Source organism: Xiphophorus hellerii, chromosome 16, assembly GCF_003331165.1.
Source record: "Xiphophorus hellerii strain 12219 chromosome 16, Xiphophorus_hellerii-4.1, whole genome shotgun sequence".
Lineage (NCBI taxonomy): Eukaryota > Metazoa > Chordata > Actinopteri > Cyprinodontiformes > Poeciliidae > Xiphophorus > Xiphophorus hellerii.
In genome coordinates, this window is record NC_045687.1 from 17,547,220 (window position 1) to 17,563,548 (window position 16,329).

The 16,329-nt window shown below is 36.0% G+C and overlaps 1 protein-coding gene across 1 annotated transcript; it reads right to left on the reverse strand.

Moving 5' to 3' along the window:
* Positions 1-3,974: 3,974 nt before the first annotated feature.
* On the reverse strand, positions 3,975-15,914 carry LOC116735527 (protein NLRC3-like). Its single transcript, XM_032587476.1, has 12 exons — positions 15,788-15,914; positions 15,239-15,539; positions 14,547-14,578; positions 14,197-14,430; positions 11,380-13,231; positions 10,147-10,320; positions 9,113-9,280; positions 8,701-8,877; positions 8,283-8,456; positions 7,762-7,935; positions 7,579-7,628; positions 3,975-6,153 (listed from the first exon to the last, which is right to left on the reverse strand). Exons 2-12 carry the CDS (start codon positions 15,514-15,516, stop codon positions 5,624-5,626), a joined length of 3,843 nt encoding a protein of 1,280 aa, XP_032443367.1. The 5' UTR covers positions 15,517-15,539; positions 15,788-15,914; the 3' UTR covers positions 3,975-5,623.
* Between the last annotated feature and the right edge of the window lie 415 nt (positions 15,915-16,329).

Here is a 16,329-nt window from a genome sequence, read left to right on the forward strand (position 1 = left end):
CTGTAAACACAGTCAGCAAGGACTCACCCACTGGAACAGCAGAAACTTAACTCAAACTTGCACCTGTGCCTCCGCATTCTCAGTCTTTCAGAAACACGGATATTTTCATACGTGTTGCTATGCACATGTTCTCGTTTATTTCCACATGTTGTGCTTTAGCGATTAAAGCTCCATTTGCCAATGTCTGTTATGCTCTCTGTCTTTGCCGTCTGCACGCAATTTGTTTTTTCTTTCATCTTTTTTCTCACCTCTTCATTTGTCTCCATTTTGTTGGTGCATGTTTACAGACAATTTAATCACGACAGGTCTCTGTTCCGTTTTAGAGACTTCAAAGCATCCATTTTAGTATTTCTGTCAGTGACCCTCAAAAAAAAAAAAAAAAAAGGATTTCTTTTTTTCTGTTGCTGCTTTCATTTTGCATCCTTTTGTGACCCTGTCATAAACAAGAAAGAGAAAGCTCGGCGTTCGCCTTGCCTCTGTGCGGCTGTTGATGATTAGTTGCATGTTTATAGCGGCTGCTACCATCTCTGGTGTTGAAAGTTGTTGTTCGTGCTGTGTTTCTTGCTTTTCCTCTTGGATGGAACCTTCTGGGTGGAATCAAATATTCATGATGGCAAAGAAAGGGAAACATCAAACTCTACAAGCTCGCTCCCCGCGCGCCACACTGCGTGCACACGGTTGCCATGTGATAGAATCAAAATGAAATATGTTGAAGCGCACATGTGTATGGCTCACTTTTTTTCTTTCTTTTTTTTTGAAGTGGTGAAGAATTGAAGTGGGGCTTATGAGACACTTTTACATCCAGAAATAAACTATTGTTCTTCCATCCATTCATCTGTAAATAAAAAGAACATAAAAGTTATTTTTTTCCATCAAAACTGAGGCATTTTTCCACTGTGCATTAGGTGTGAAGAAAGCCCGCCCTCTTTTCTTATCTAGGCCCATGTCTGTTTGCTCGAGGGGCCTAAAAAATGTAGGCTTTTACCTTCAGCATTTACTTTTGAAAGCTTGCTTTTTGAAATATTGATGCTTCATCTTGTTAAACAAGACTGCTGCATTGACATTCTTAAGAAAGATCACCTTTCACTGTTCTTTTCCACCTTACCACCGATTCAAACTGTATTTTAGGAGCGAAAAGAACAATTCATTAGTTTCATCAGAGTGAAAAATTTATACGCTGGGGTGAGAAGAAGTTCTGTAAATATGCATATTCCAGTCCCTGCAGCAATTAAGATTTAAAATAGATATAAATAACTTGTATTTACAATTTCCATCTGAAAAGAATTTAACTGTACTGTATTTTAAAAAGCTCAGGGAACAAAACTTAGCGTAAGGTATATTTGTATTCAAAAAGCAGAGTTTATGCCGATTCACTTTGAGTTCCACATTGAACTAGAAGCAAAATAACAGATTAGATCTTTAATTGATATTTTCTTGTCTAAGTTAAGAAAAAGTCCCAACAAGACTGTTTTGATACAGATGTTTATACAATTAAAAAATTATCTACACTGTTGAGTTCCAATCAAAATGCTGCAATACATGCCGTCTGCCAGCAGGTAGCAATAACATCAATTTCACTGCATTAAAAATACAGGAGGAATATTCAGAGCACAGTTAAAGGACATTAGGCTAGATAAGATTAACAAAAATAAAAACTAGAAAAACACCTATTATGTGTTTCTGTTATTGAGCTTCCTTTGAAGTTTAAAGGGAAAAAAGAGTTGACAAAGCAAAACAGACCTAAAAACTGCTTCGCTGTAATTGAGTGCATGAGCAAAGTGGCTTACAACTGTAATGTGCTGTTGTAAGCCACATTACAACAGCAAATACACGCTTTTGTAACACTTTACAGACTGAAAGTGTTTGTTTTGTTACCTATTCTTGAATTTTTTTTTACATCAGAGATGATATGATATGTAGAAATCTTTTAGGATATTTCATGTTAACAGGTTCTGTCTAAGTGACCTCTTGACTACAATGAGGGCCGTGCAAACTAGTCAAACTGGAACATGGTTACTCACAACTTATTTGTCAATTCAGAATATCTGTCTGACATGAAAATATTTGATTATCTAGAACATTTCAGAGTGTACAAGACGTGGGTCTATTCATTTTCAAAAAAATGTTTAAAAATCTTCCATGTTTGGTATGAAAAACTCAGTTTTGCCTGTGGACAGGAGAGCAGGCAGTGCAGAAAACGTCCAGTATAGTGTGGACAAGGTCTAATCTAACAAGATGCTTTAAAATTGCATCCCAACAGTTGCATAGACTACAAATAAAACTTCATTACATGTCACAACTTTTATTTCTTTGGCAATCATTTTCCAAGTATTATATGGTCTATTTATGATGTGTATATTCTGTAGTCTTTTGGGGAAAAATTATCTATTTCAGCTCTCAATATGATTCTGCTTGTGTGCTTTGAACATTTAAACACTTAGCCCACTTTTGAAAGCAAAAAAAGAGAAAAAAAACAGGATTCATAACATTTCATGACTGAAAATATGACTTTAAAGCATCATGCAAATTGCAATTTGACCACTTATTATTACATGTTGCTTTGTTTGATGCTAATCATTAGGAGAATTAATTGTGTTGTGAATTATATATTATATAATTATATATATATAATATATATATATATATATAATTATAATTAATAATAATAATTATTATTAAACACTGGGCAGTTCCAAATCTATTACTGAATAATCTGAAGGTCTACAGGGTCTCAGGAGAACTTTGGTTATTGTTGTCATGTCCCTAACTTTTTAATCCCCTGAAACACTTCTACACCTTCACCTTTAAAACATATGGTGAGAAGCAAGATGAGAATATGAATAAATGATATGCAAAAATAGGGGGGACTCATGCGTGAAGGATTTGGTCTTGTCATTTTTAAAAGGCTTTAGCTCCATATATTTCATGCCGTGTGCGTGTGTACGTGCGTGTGAGTGAGTGTTAGCTTTCTTTCTTCTTCTAAAGTACAGATAAATGCACTTCATCCCAAAAATCAAACAGGAGCCTATGAACATGTCTTAGATTCTCAGATTCAGATTCTAATTAGTTAAGAGTTTATCTTAGTGCTTACCTTATTCTGTAAAATGATTGTGTATATTCAGCAAATGCATCTTTGATTACAGTTTTCCACACCACCAGTAGACTTTTAGGATGCTGGAATGTCATATCCTTTAAAACATTGCCCTCTAGTGGTAGATGAATGGATTCCAGTACAGAACAGGTGAGACTCTCTGAATGTCTGATAGTAGTAGGTTTCTGTATCACATCTTTATTTATGAATGCAGTCTGTGTAATGTTGACAAACAAAAGACTGTTTGTCCCTTTAAGACAGGGGTATCCAAAATGTGCTCCTGGGTATTTCCTAGCCTAACACAGTTTGCTGCCTGGCTAGAGTAGCAAGGGTATAAAAACCAAACTGCATAGTGATACCATTTCATTGTTTTTGACTTCAGACTTTAACGTTTAGGCTGCTTCTAATAAAGAATTTGTGAGGCTTCTTATACCAGCCAGAGACCAGAGAAGTAAACCTTAAGTCTGTAAAACTATTAACTGTGGTGTCTTTGAAAGATTATTAGTAATTGTCATTGTGTGGAAGCAAAATATACATGATTGAATAAAGACTTCTTTTCATTACTGTATGGTCCATTATGAAAACAAAACTTTTACCCATTGCTGTGTTTAACCTGCAAACTGCCTGTACCTTAAGAGTGATCTATTCTTATAAAGATATTTCGTTATGAACCTACTAAATGCCTGCCAAGTTGTTTTAAAATGATCAAGCAAAATGTCTTTTTAAAAGACCACGAGGTATGACAGAAATTTGGTCCTTCATTTTGTCATTTCTGTCATTGATGGGAGAAAATGTCAAGGTGCAAAAATATAAATATGTTAGTGACTAAATGACCACAAACCAGAGTTCAAGACTCAGAGCAAAAGAAAAAGTCAGATCCATGTTAAAGTTTTTTCAATTTTCACCAATTTCATTTATTTTTTCCTCTCTCAACTGTGAAGGTCAGTTTGACTTTGTTAAGTGAACACAGAAGATTTTCAAATGCGGGTTCAGATCTCACAACACTTGTACAGTATTTCATCACATATGCTGCAACTTCTAAACTTCATAAATAATTGAGATGCAAGATTTTTGGACCTCAAGTTACCATCATCTATACTATACAAGATAAAATGTCAAAACAAAATTCCTCTCAACTAAAACAAGTTTATATGTTTCACAGATTTAGTTTTTTTTTTAAAAAAAAGGTAAATAACTCCAACAGGAATGACTGAACAAGCATACATACTACGATGGATTTAGATACTGACATAGCTTGGGTATGTTATTGTACCATATATATTATCTCAGTCCAAAAGTTAAAAATCCCTTTGTAATTTTCCTTGTAAAACCTCTGATAATAAAAACACATTATTTTAAACTTTACCATTAAACAAACAAAAGAAAAAACAATGCACTTAACATCAAGAAAATATACATATTTTAGTTATTTTGAAATAAACAAAAACAATCTGTAATTTTATGATAATTGCTTTAGAGAAAAAGCTTTGTTTCAGAGGTCATAAAGTAACAATGGTTTAAAAATCAGGGGGGTTTTGTTGCTTTTTGTTTTGTCTGTTCGGTTTAATCGGTATCCCTATGCTGGACTCCTTAATTCTCGTTTGAATACAGAGCCTTTGTTGTATACAGGAAACATTTTCCATGGGCTTTATAGCACAGAGTTGTGTATTGGTGTCTTCCTATTATTAAATCGACCTAACCTCATGATAAAGTGAGATTAACTCATTTAGATTCTTTCTTGGGATATATCACAATTTTTTGTTTTCAAACATTTCAAATACGTCATATTCTTGAATTTGTAATGTTAGACTGATGAAAGGCAGGTACTGTAATATTTTTTGAGAATTTTATCATTTTAAGGTTTTGTACAGATGCTGTTTTTCTGAATTGAATGAGTGCACCAGTATTTCCTGCTTAATTGAACAACCACAGACATCACTGCAAAAGAGGAAACAAAGATCAACCAGGCTGCAACAAAGAGATGCAGATGCATTGAACTGAATTAATGAGAAAAACTGAGTTTTTTTTCTCAATTGAGTCTATTTGTCACTTTGTGAGCTGAAAAAACTAAGCAATTCCCCCAGGCAATGAAACTGCTATGACAGGGAAAAAAAAGAAACTTATCCTGAGACGGTGAGATAATTGTTCATTTAAATAAGAAAAGCAATCATTTTTTAGCAAAAAATGAAAATTAAAGAAGTAAAATGACCGCAATCAAATTTTGCATTGAGGCGTAACCGACTTAAGGAGGCAGTTTAAACCCACAACATGAATTTGTTATTATTTATTAACCTTATACACACAATGCACTGAGCACAGTCAGGGTCATCTTAGCTCAGCACATTTCAACAAATTAAATATTAATACATGGAAATGTGTTTAAACAGCACACAATATTTAGAAAGCTGAGGCTTTGGGGCAAAGCAGAAAAACTTTCCCTTTATAGAAACTGAATAAAAGCATTCTTGTGCTACGCTGTTTCATGCATTGTCTATGCCTCACAGCAACCTTATTTAGTCAAATGTCCATTCTTTACTCCATTTCTATTTTTTTTATGTACATCGATCCGTAAGTTAAACCAAAACCAGGATAGAGTGGTTCAGTAAAAGTTGTGCATACTGTGTGCAGGTGAGTCAATTCATCTGGAGACACTTCAAAGAAGGACAAAATACCTGCTGGCCAGTCCAAATACACTCCAAGGTTCCGTGTTTTAAACTCAGTCAAAATCCATTCAGTGGGATCATTGTGCCAAAAAGTTCCATCTGTGGACCAGGACCAAGATTTCTCATTCCTTCCTAAAGAAAACTCACTACTACTGTCTCCACTCCGGGCGATACTTTTGTATGCCACTCCCACCTCACCGTCTGCCAAACTGTGAAACTCAACCTCCCAGTAATGGCGCTCTGTCAGACCCTCTTTACAAAGAACCTGTTGCAAATCAAATCTGTCTGGATGATCAGGATAATGTTGCTTCTCTTGATCAAAATGTGCTTGTTTATTGTCTTGCGTCAAAGTGATTCTTCGCCCTGCAGTGTTTTCATCCAGCGTCAGATCACAGGCATCTATAAAGAACATTATAAACATAATTAATTCTTGAACATCGCATTTAAAATCTGGTAATATCATCCTGACTAATCGAAGTAGTCTAGTCTAGCAACGTTAATTTACACGCAGAACTAAAATTTGTCCAAGTAATCCAATCCCAGTTGCCTGCCTTACATGTAAACAAGTTCAGCAACAGCGCACTGAGATTTTAACATATTGAAAAAGTCAATAAAATGGTCCAACACACACTTGCAAAACTCTTTAGTGGATGTCTGTGATGCTGTATAAACTGGACATTTCAGGCATTTGTGCAAAATTATATTGAAGTTTATAGTCCAGATATTTTCTCAATCCATGAAACCACAACTTTTAATGAGCAGGATACCAACGAGTAAAGATTTCATCTGAAAGAAACCCTTCAGATAATTCCAGAAAGCTGCTATTAGCTGTCTGCAGTCAAGGGACTAAATTCCATCTCATTATTGGGGGGGACCATAAACAAGCAAATTTATTAAGAGCAATTTTGGGCGGGGTCAGCAAAGTCACGGTGAAATGTAACGTAAAATGTGGTTTTAAAAGGTTTTAAGCCACATTCAAGCTGCAGGACCAAAAATGACTAGTAATGTAGATCAAATGTGTTTTTCTCAGTAAGCAAACTGTTGAGAAGTAATTGTTTTTGTTGTTTTTGAGAAGATTGTTTTTGTTGTTGTTTTGTTTTTGAGAAGATTGTTTTTGTTGCCATGTTAAAAGGTGGTTCTCTAATGTTTCCAAGACAGATTGCTTTCAGGCTGTCAAACCAATGCAGACACATTCAAGTGCCGTGGAACATATCTGAAGGTTGTCAAAGGGGCTCCTAAGTATTTAGCTTAAGACCTCCAAAATAAAGGTGCCAGAACCTGGCGACCTGGAGAAGTAAACGATTATTTACTTCAATTTATTTAAAAATAAATATTTGGAGTCAAATAATTATGTAGTAATGCAGCAACTAAATACATTTACATGTGTAAATGTCTTGACTGATGCTCTTTTAAGATGAGGCTGGTCAGAGTATTTTAAAAGATCAACTAGGTTTTCACACAAACCATCAATTGGATTTACAGACAATGAGCTGAGAAAGAGAAAATATCCACAGAGCAGCAGTTATTTTTATGAAAATGCCTTTTTAGTGTCAGAGCAGAATGGGCAGATTGGTTTGAAATGACAGAAAAGCAACAGCACCTTCAATAATGTGGGTCACTTAGACTGAGCAAAACAGAAACCAATTTTGTAATCTAAGGCGTTCAGGCCTTATCAGTGTGTTGTCTCCTTATCAACACACTGATAAAGAGACAAACCTTCAAAGCTCTTGAAGGTTTGAAGGTATTATAAGCTGCTGCTTATAATATTGGAAACTGCTAAGTGGAAGATAAACAAATGTCTATAATAAAAAGCTATATACTTACATCTTCGCAGTAGTTTATGGTTAACCCAGCATTCTTCATTATGGTCCACACTGATGGCAGGGAATACAGTAAAAAAAATAAAATATACAATTATCACATAAAAGATGCATGTACCAAAAAAGCCAAACTCAATCTTGCATCTTAATGCTGAAATAATAAGTTCAGACTCAAGTGAGCTCTTACTTAAGATTTTCTAGGCTGCAGTGTGAATCTCTTTGTTTCTCAGTCAGGGTTTTGATTCCTTGATTTGTCAGGTGATTAAAGCTTAGGTCCAACTCCCTGAGGTTGCAGCAGTCAGACATCAGAGCCTTTGCCAGGGAGGAACATCCATCTTCTGTCACTTTACAGAAAGACAGCCTGGAGAAATCAACCAGCTGACATTTCAGAAAACATAATCTCAGATCGACCATGTCTATCATCCTTTGTGTTTTAAAATGATAGCATTGAGAAACAGCATTTTGTAGACCAGGGGTGTCAAACTCCAGTCCTCAACAGCCACTGTCCTGCAGTTTTTAGATGTGCCACAAGTACAAAACACTGGATTGAAATGGTTTAATTACCTCCTTCTTGTGTAGATCAGTTCTCCAGAGCCTTGCTACTGACCTAATTATTCTATTCAGGTGTGGTGCAGCAGAGGCACATCTAAAAGTTGCAGGGCAGTGGCCCTCGAGAACTGGAGTTTGACACCTGTGTTGTAGACTAACCTTAATGTCTCTAAACCACAATGTGAACTTGTCAGTGCGCTACAGAGTTTCTCTACTCCAGAATCATGCAGGTCATTGTAGCTCAAGTCCAGCTCTCTTAAAGGTGTAGGTCTGGAACTGAGTGCCAAAGCCAGGGTCTCACAACCTCTCGCAGTAAACTTGTTGTGACTGAGTCTGAATAAAAAGTAAATCTCATCAAACTGAGTAGTCATTAAAACATTTCAAAGGAGAAACAATGCACTGTTTTGCAATTCACTGACTAATTTATAACATTGCAAACATCAATAATGTTGAAATTGAGACTGTATGTTGTGGTAAGAAGTACGCTTTTCAGTAGATCCCACAGTTGCTGGAGAGAATCTGTCTTTCACCTGTGTGCTAGAGTAAAGAAAAGTATGCAGTTTATTTTTGATATTACCTCAGGGTCTCCAGTGCACAGCTTGTGCTCATCAATGACGATGATAGGATCTCAAGTTCTGAGTCGGCAAAATTGAGGTAATTCAGTTCTAGTTCTCTCAGATTTGTCGAGTTGGTTGTGAATGCCTTCCCTATCTCATTGCAGATTTCTCTAATCTCATTTCTGTTCAGCCTTATCCTTGAAATGGAAAATAAAAGTCATGATTTAATGTACAGACAGGTAATACCAACATGATAATCTAAGATAATTATATAGTGGATGATAAAATTTAAGTAATTTTGATGCAGCGTGAACATTACTTGCAATAATAAAGCTTTGAAGACATCAGTCTACAAAGGATAAATCTGGTTTTTTACCATATGGAGAAATTCATAGGGAACTATGTCCAGTAAAACACATTTTCAACACTGACCTGAGCTTCTCCAATTTCTGGCACTGAAGCGCCTCAGAGATCACCGGCAGTAGTGATTTTCCCAGCACGTTTTCACTCAGTTCCAGTTCTCTTATGTTGGAGATTACTGATGTTACAGCCGAGGCCAACTCTTCTGCCACTGACATTGAGTGTCCGTTTCCTGAAAGACTGCACAACACATTGAGCAAAACTAAGACAAATCTGTTGAATAAACACAATATGTTTGGATCAATTTGAACTATTTATTATTTAACTGGCGCCTTCTACACAAAAACAAGGTGATAACAGCCATAAAAGCCTTAGACTCCTAAGACTGCTCCTCATTTGTTTTGATATGTCATGTTGCATAAGCAGACAGAAAACATCATATCAATGAAGTCTCTTTTAGAAAAAAGAAAATTAAATCCTTAGAGGTGCAAGCCTGTGTGTGGAGCATTTTTGGTTAAAACATGCTTGTTCTTCATTCGGTGAAGTGACTTACAATATTAGGGTAGCCCAATATATCCTCAAGTTAGAGTAGAGTGTTTTTTGTTTTTGTATTTTTTTTTCAAAAAGTTAATTAAACATAACCACTGGCAACAGTATACAATTTACTCAGTAAACACTTCCATTTGTAATAATCGACTCCTATTCCACATAAGGTTTATTGGCAAAATAATGGCTCCTGCAGTGTCAAAATTATTAACAACTATTAGGGGAGCAACTTGTGCAAAGTGTTATTTAGCCAAAACCCAGACAGTGGAATTATCTCTTTTTTCAAGCTTTTGAACCTTTTTCTTGCCTTAGCAATATTTCTAATAAGTTATGGAAAGTTACCTTCAAAATTTAAAGTATTTGAGTTGTTCTTTCTCGGACACCTTTAATGCAACTAATTTAGCCTTTATCAGCTTGCATCAGATGTTTCTGACACCTCACCTACTTTATAGTAACAGTCAGAACAATGCATTTAAAGTCAGAATTTTGTTTCTTTTGTACTTTGTTCTATATCAGTAAAAAAAAAGAAAAACAACAATAAAAATATAACTTTCACTGACCTGAGAGCCTCCAGTTTACATGGAGAGTTTTTCAGTCCATCAATCAGTACAGTAATACCTTTATCATTAAAAGTATTATGTACAAGATGTAGTTCAGTTAGTGGAGAGCGTGGACTCCACAGAGCCGAAGAAATAGTTTCACAAATCCAGAGGTCAAGATCTGCACCTGATATTCTGCAAAAATGAGACAAGCCTTTAAAGTGGAATTATGTTTTACAGACAAAGTAATATGCCACTTAAAAGGAAACATGGGGTTCTATGAAGTGGTTATAGTTGATCACTACCTTAAAGAATCTGCTCATCTGAGAGACCTAGTCCTTGGTCCCCTGTTATGACTTCAAGCTTTGAGTAAACATTTGTTTCTGATGCTCTTTGTTGGTTTGCATGAGTAAAACTGGCATGTGGTTCCATGATTACCCAAGAAAGTAAATTAAAATTGTACTTTTTTTATGATTTACCTTTAAAACAGCAGTCTCTAACTGCAGTTCTTGATTCCTGCAACTTTTAGACTTGTCCACTTGAATTAAATGGTGAAACTGCCTCGATAGCATGCAGTCAAGCTCTACAGAGATCTGCTAATGAGTTCATAGTTGAGCCAAGTGTGCTGACACATAAAGACATCTAAAGGTTGCAGGACACCTGCCCTTGAGGACTAGAGTTTCAGGACACTGCCTTAAAAACCTATTCTAGAAGAGCTATAATTTGTTATCCATGCATCTTTTGTTTAAATACAGTATATAATAAAGTCCAACATGATATATTGCTGTATTAACCAGTTTTGGTTGATTATACCAACTCGCACAGGTACAATGTTTATTTATTTATTAAGTTATTTAAGTTTTGTGGTGACAGATTTAAATCTAAAATTTTTATTAATAATCTTATTGAGCCAAGTAAGTTATTACTGGCTGAAACACATAGTTCTTCTATCATTTAATTAATTTACTCTGAAGTTTACATATGCACACTTTGTAGTTTTTACCCTGTGAGTGTGTGAAACAAAAGTCAAGTTCCTTTTTTTGCTCACAATCTTGACCAATATAGATGATTCTGATCACTGCAGTCCTTTTTTAACTGAAACCCAGCAAACCCACACTGTAATATTACAAAGCAGTTCAAATACTTCCACACATACTTTCATTGGAAAGTTACTTTTAAATACATTTTAAACAATTCATATTTAACCCTAATCAGTTAATAGTATCACTAACCAAAAACCAAACGATAACTCACCTGGCCTTTCTACAGTTTCTCACAGCTGGGACAATCCTGAAAATGCCCTTTACTTTTGTTGTGTATTTCGCCAGGTCAAATTCCTCAATAGGTGTAGCTGACATTAGCATTAAGTCAGCCAAAGCTGAACACTGAACAGGGGTGAGCTGTGTTTCTGGGTACTGATTTGGATTCAGAAACTGTCTCACGCTGTCGTACAGGGAATCATCTTTCAGTTCAGTCATACAGTGAACAAGGTTCAAACACCTGTCTGGAGAGCAGTCCAAAAGATCAATTTCTGTTATACTTGTCCTGATCTTCTCAACAACTTCAGAGTGGTCCTCTGTTTGCTGAATGAGCCCTTGAAGCTGCTTTTGTGTCGACTCTAAGGACATGCCAATGAGGAACCTAAGAAACATGTCCAGTTCTCCTGTCTTTCTCGAAGTTGAATTAGCTATTGAAATTTCCATTAGCTCATCCAAAGGGAGATCAACTGGGTGAACATCCAAGATTGTCTTCAGCTCGTCCTCAGATCCTATCAGAAGGAAATCTCTGAGGCTTTGAGAGTCAATTGTTTTACTTGCAAAACTCCTGTACACAAAGAGAGCAGCAAAGTACTCCTGAATTGTCAAATGCACAAAGCAGTAAAGCTTCTTTGAGTGAAAGATGCTCTCTTCCTTGAATATTGTGGTACACAACCCACAGTCGACTCCAGCTTTCTTTGTGTCAATGCCATAACTTTTTAGATCATCACTGCTGAATATAATTTCCCCTTTGTTCAGTTTTTCAAATGCCATTCTGCCCAGTTTGAAGATGAAATCTTCATTCAATCTGAAGATTTCAGTGATCTCTAACTCGTTTTCCTTGTCGTATTTCTCAACAGCGATCCTTATCTGAATACAAAAGAAGTGTGTGTACATTTCAATAAGAGTTGTGGGTATCTTAGTGGTTTTCTCTCGACTGCTTTCCATTTTTAAAAGCAAGTACTCAAAAACCTTTGAGGCAATCCAACAGAAGATGGGTATGTGACACATGATAAATAAGCTCCGTGAGTTCTTAATATGATCAATTATTTTTTCAGCGACCATTGTGTTCTGAACTCTATTCCTGAAGTACTGTATTTTCTGTGGATCATCGAAACCTCTGACTTCTGTCCATTGATAGACATATTCTTTGGGGATGCGCTGAACAGCTCCTGGTCTTGAAGTTATCCAGACAAGCGCAGAGGGCAGAAGATGTTCCCTAATGAGATTAGTCACCAGGATGTCTACAGATGATTCCTTTGTTGGGTCTGTCAATCTTTTAGTTGTTTGAAAGTTCAGTTTAAGCTGACTTTCATCAAGGCCATCAAAAATGAACAAAACTTTGTAATTAGCAACATTTTTAGCAACTGCTATGTTCTTGAGTACAGGATGAAATTCTTTAACAAGAGTCTCAAGGCTGAACTCATCGTCTTTGACCAAATTAAGCTCCCTGAATGGAATCATGAAGATGAAGTCCAGGTCTGGATTTGCTTTTCCGTCTGCCCAGTCAAGAATGAATTTTTTTACAGACACAGTTTTACCGATTCCAGCAATCCCCTTGGTCATCACTGTTCTAATAGCTCTCATTTCTGGTGTGCTTTGAAAGATATTGTTGCAGTTTATCTTAATTCCTTCTGTTGCTTGAGTTCTATACTTGTCTTCAATCTCCCAAATCTCATGCTGCTTATTGACATGTTCATTTTCTCCTTGAACAATGTGAAGCTCCGTATAAATCTGATCCAATAATTTTATTTCTTTATTATCTTTTTCGGTGCCTTCCAACTCCCATGCGCACTTTTTTCTCAAGTATTCTTTGTTATTTTTGATGACGTCTTTAATGATATCTTCAGCTGTGGGAAAAACAGTGAAAAAATTTTAAGTTTTATTTTTACATCGTATCATTACTTTATTTTTAAGCATGTTATTTACTCGTGTACATTTTGATCATTTTTTCAGATGAACTTACACACTCGCACATTCCTTTAGAGCAGAGTACGCTATAAGCTGCACAGTATTTATGCTAAAATTTTGCCCCTACTATACACTGCACATTCTATTCTATTGTGTGATCATCTTGGGGTGAAAGTTCAGGTAAGCCAGGTCTCTCCTGTTTGCACATTTAAAAAGTGCCCACATGTGGTCAAATTTTTAGCATAATTAAAAAATACTTGGGTTAAACTGAGTGTCAGTACAGCATCCCAACGTATGTAATTAATTGTGCCAGCAAAGCATCTGTATAGCATAACAAGAGATTAGTTGCGATGTGCACAGCACAAGATTTCTCATAATAATAGAAATAATTCATTTGACCAGATAAAAAGTATTGTAGAGATTATCACCATTTATATTCATAGAATTACATTATTTTAGCTTTAAAAGCATCAAAGCATAAAATAATAAAAACAGCTAATAAAAACATGACTATCAACAACAATGGCATTTAACAAAACTCACTTCTTCACGGTCCTTCAGCAGTGCTTTTAATGTCACCTGCTGTGTCAATTTATAGTCTTGAGGAAAATCATTTCAATCACTGAGGGCAGCATATTTCAATTCTCACTTAGCCACGTCTGTCCTAACTTTGGGAACTTGTGGGACATAGATATAAAAGCATTTTACTTTGTGGAAGCTTGACTTAGCTAGGAATAGATTTACATATGCTGCTATTTCGAATCAGTGCGTAAACCAGGAATGGTGTTTATATATTTTTGTTAAAAAAAAAAGTTAAAGTCATATATGTGACAGTGTAACAGCTACCTTTGGCAAACATCATAACTATTAAAAAAAATATAGACATGAAGTAAACATAACATACTTTCACAAGTCTCAGGTTGAATTTTTCCAAGGATATCGTAGAAAGCTGCTTTTGCCTTTGGATAATTAAGTGCTCTAAAGAGTTTTCTCATTCGATCCTGGTTCACAGAGGAGGCTTCGATTTGGTCATACGTCTCCTGGTGGATTATCTTCAACTTGAGAATCTGGTCAGCTATGGTCATCACTGGAACTACACTCTGAATAAGCTCCGGCATGTTACTGTCCACCCAAGTTGCTTGTTTTAATTAAAAAAAAAAAAAAGGTTATTGCACAACATAGCAACAACTCAATTATACTTATGTAATTCTGCATTAGGAGACTGTATTTAGACTTTTCATCTTATCTACTTACCTTTCTCCTCAGCTGATACAAGTTTGGATGAGCTGACAAAAGACAAGAGCAACTTAACTTTATAGAAATTAGAGATGCTTCAAGCTAGTTTTATTGCAGTGCTTTAAGTGGAACAAATAAGTGCAGGTAGTTCCCTAAAAGTCATAAAAATATGAGACAGAAACATAATATTTTTATATAGATCTGCCTATCGATCTAGTTCAGTAGTTTTAATAAATTAAATGACAAAGAACAAAGCCGCCTCTGAATCAAATCCAAGTGAGTGTCTTGCAGTGCATAATAAAGCAGCAAATTGAAATAATTGTTCTTTTGTTGTTGTTTTTTAGAAAATCCTGTATAACACCTTGTTTGAGTTTTGTTAATCTATAATGTTGTGCATTTTTTCAGTTATACAGCTGGATGTGTAGTCGCACCCTTTGTCAGGGGTGTCTAAATCCAGTCCTCAAGAGGCACCATCCTGCAGATTTTAAATGCATTCCTGCTCCCACACATCAAATAGCTGAATTCCCTCACCAGCAGCAGTCATGGTATGAGCAGTTCATCTGATTTAGATGTGTTGGGAAAGGAATGTAGGTACTTGGTAGGAAGGCAGCTCTCAAAAACTGGACTTGGAAACCCTTGCCCTGCATGTATAATGATAAATGCACCTTGAATAATCCTTAGCAGGATAAAAAATATATAATAAGGCTTACCTTGGATTGGGAAGTTCATGAGATGTATCATTTGCCAAACTGATAAAGTTCTCAGTAGAGTCCCTTGTCTCAAAAGACATCTGTTCTGCTTGACTAGATAAAGCCTCTCCCATCAATGTTTGCGTTTCATCTTTCACGTCCTCTAAATGCGTTGGCTGTGCAGCTGAGGAAGTGTCTCCTTGTTTCTCTTTGTCAGAGTCGTCATTCCTTTTATCAGTTTTACGGATTCCTTTTGTCACTTCCTTATCCCTCGTGGTGGCACAGCACTTGTTCCCCATGTTATTTCTTCACCACAGTGACTCTGTCAGGTATGAAATATTTTAAAGCAAAAACCAATCCAAACAAAGAAACTTTACATGCTGTTCATCAAGGTTTACAAAGGGCTTAAACAAGCTCTTTAAAAGTGAAAGTAGAAGTCTTGTTTTCTGATCTTTGATCGTCTCATGTTTTACAAGTGAAGATAAATAATTTACCATACTTCTTGTTTTATTTTAGCTGTTAATAATTAACATTAATGTATCATTTGAGACATGTGGTAAAATACTTTACCTTGACATCATGTAGCAAGCAAGAGCAGAAAATCTGGGCGTCAAATAACCTGTTTAGTCTTTGTAAGCCTGTGAGCAGTTATTTTTTCCGGAGACAGGAAATAGTCACTCACAGAGTGAAAACCCAGCTGTAAGACTGTGTGTGTGTGTGGGTGTGGGTGCGTGGGTGGGTGTGTGTGTGTGTGTGTGTGTGTGTGTGTGTGGTGGGAGGAGGGGATGTTTCAGGCTATCCACATAAATTCATGTCACTACAGTTGAGGCTTTAATCATAATATTGGATTAAAAATAACATTAACAGACTAACCTCACTCCAACCCTGCTTCTATGTGCTGAGACCTTTTGATTACACGTGTAAAATAAAAAGGAAATGAATATACTTATGTACCAGTGGAAACCACTGGTACAGAGAACCAAACTCCTTCCGTTATTTTAGCTTGCCCACTCTCTCCACAAGATGTCAGTATAGACTGTCTCCCACACGTCAGAAATGATGGCTAACCAGAACAAAATCAGAGGGGTGTTTCGCAAAACTGGGATAGCAGA

What these genes read in the sequence shown, in the direction of transcription:
- LOC116735527 (XM_032587476.1), bottom strand. Translation starts at nt 15,516, where the DNA reads ATGGGGAACAAGTGCTGTGCCACCACGAGGGATAAGGAAGTGACAAAA. An exon ending in TCAACCTGAGACTTGTGAAA is followed by an intron (nt 13,232 to 14,196) that starts GTATGTTATGTT and finishes TTTTTCCCACAG; the next exon opens with CTGAAGATATCATTAAAGAC. An exon ending in CAGAAATTGGAGAAGCTCAG is followed by an intron (nt 8,878 to 9,112) that starts GTCAGTGTTGAA and finishes TTCCATTTCAAG; the next exon opens with GATAAGGCTGAACAGAAATG.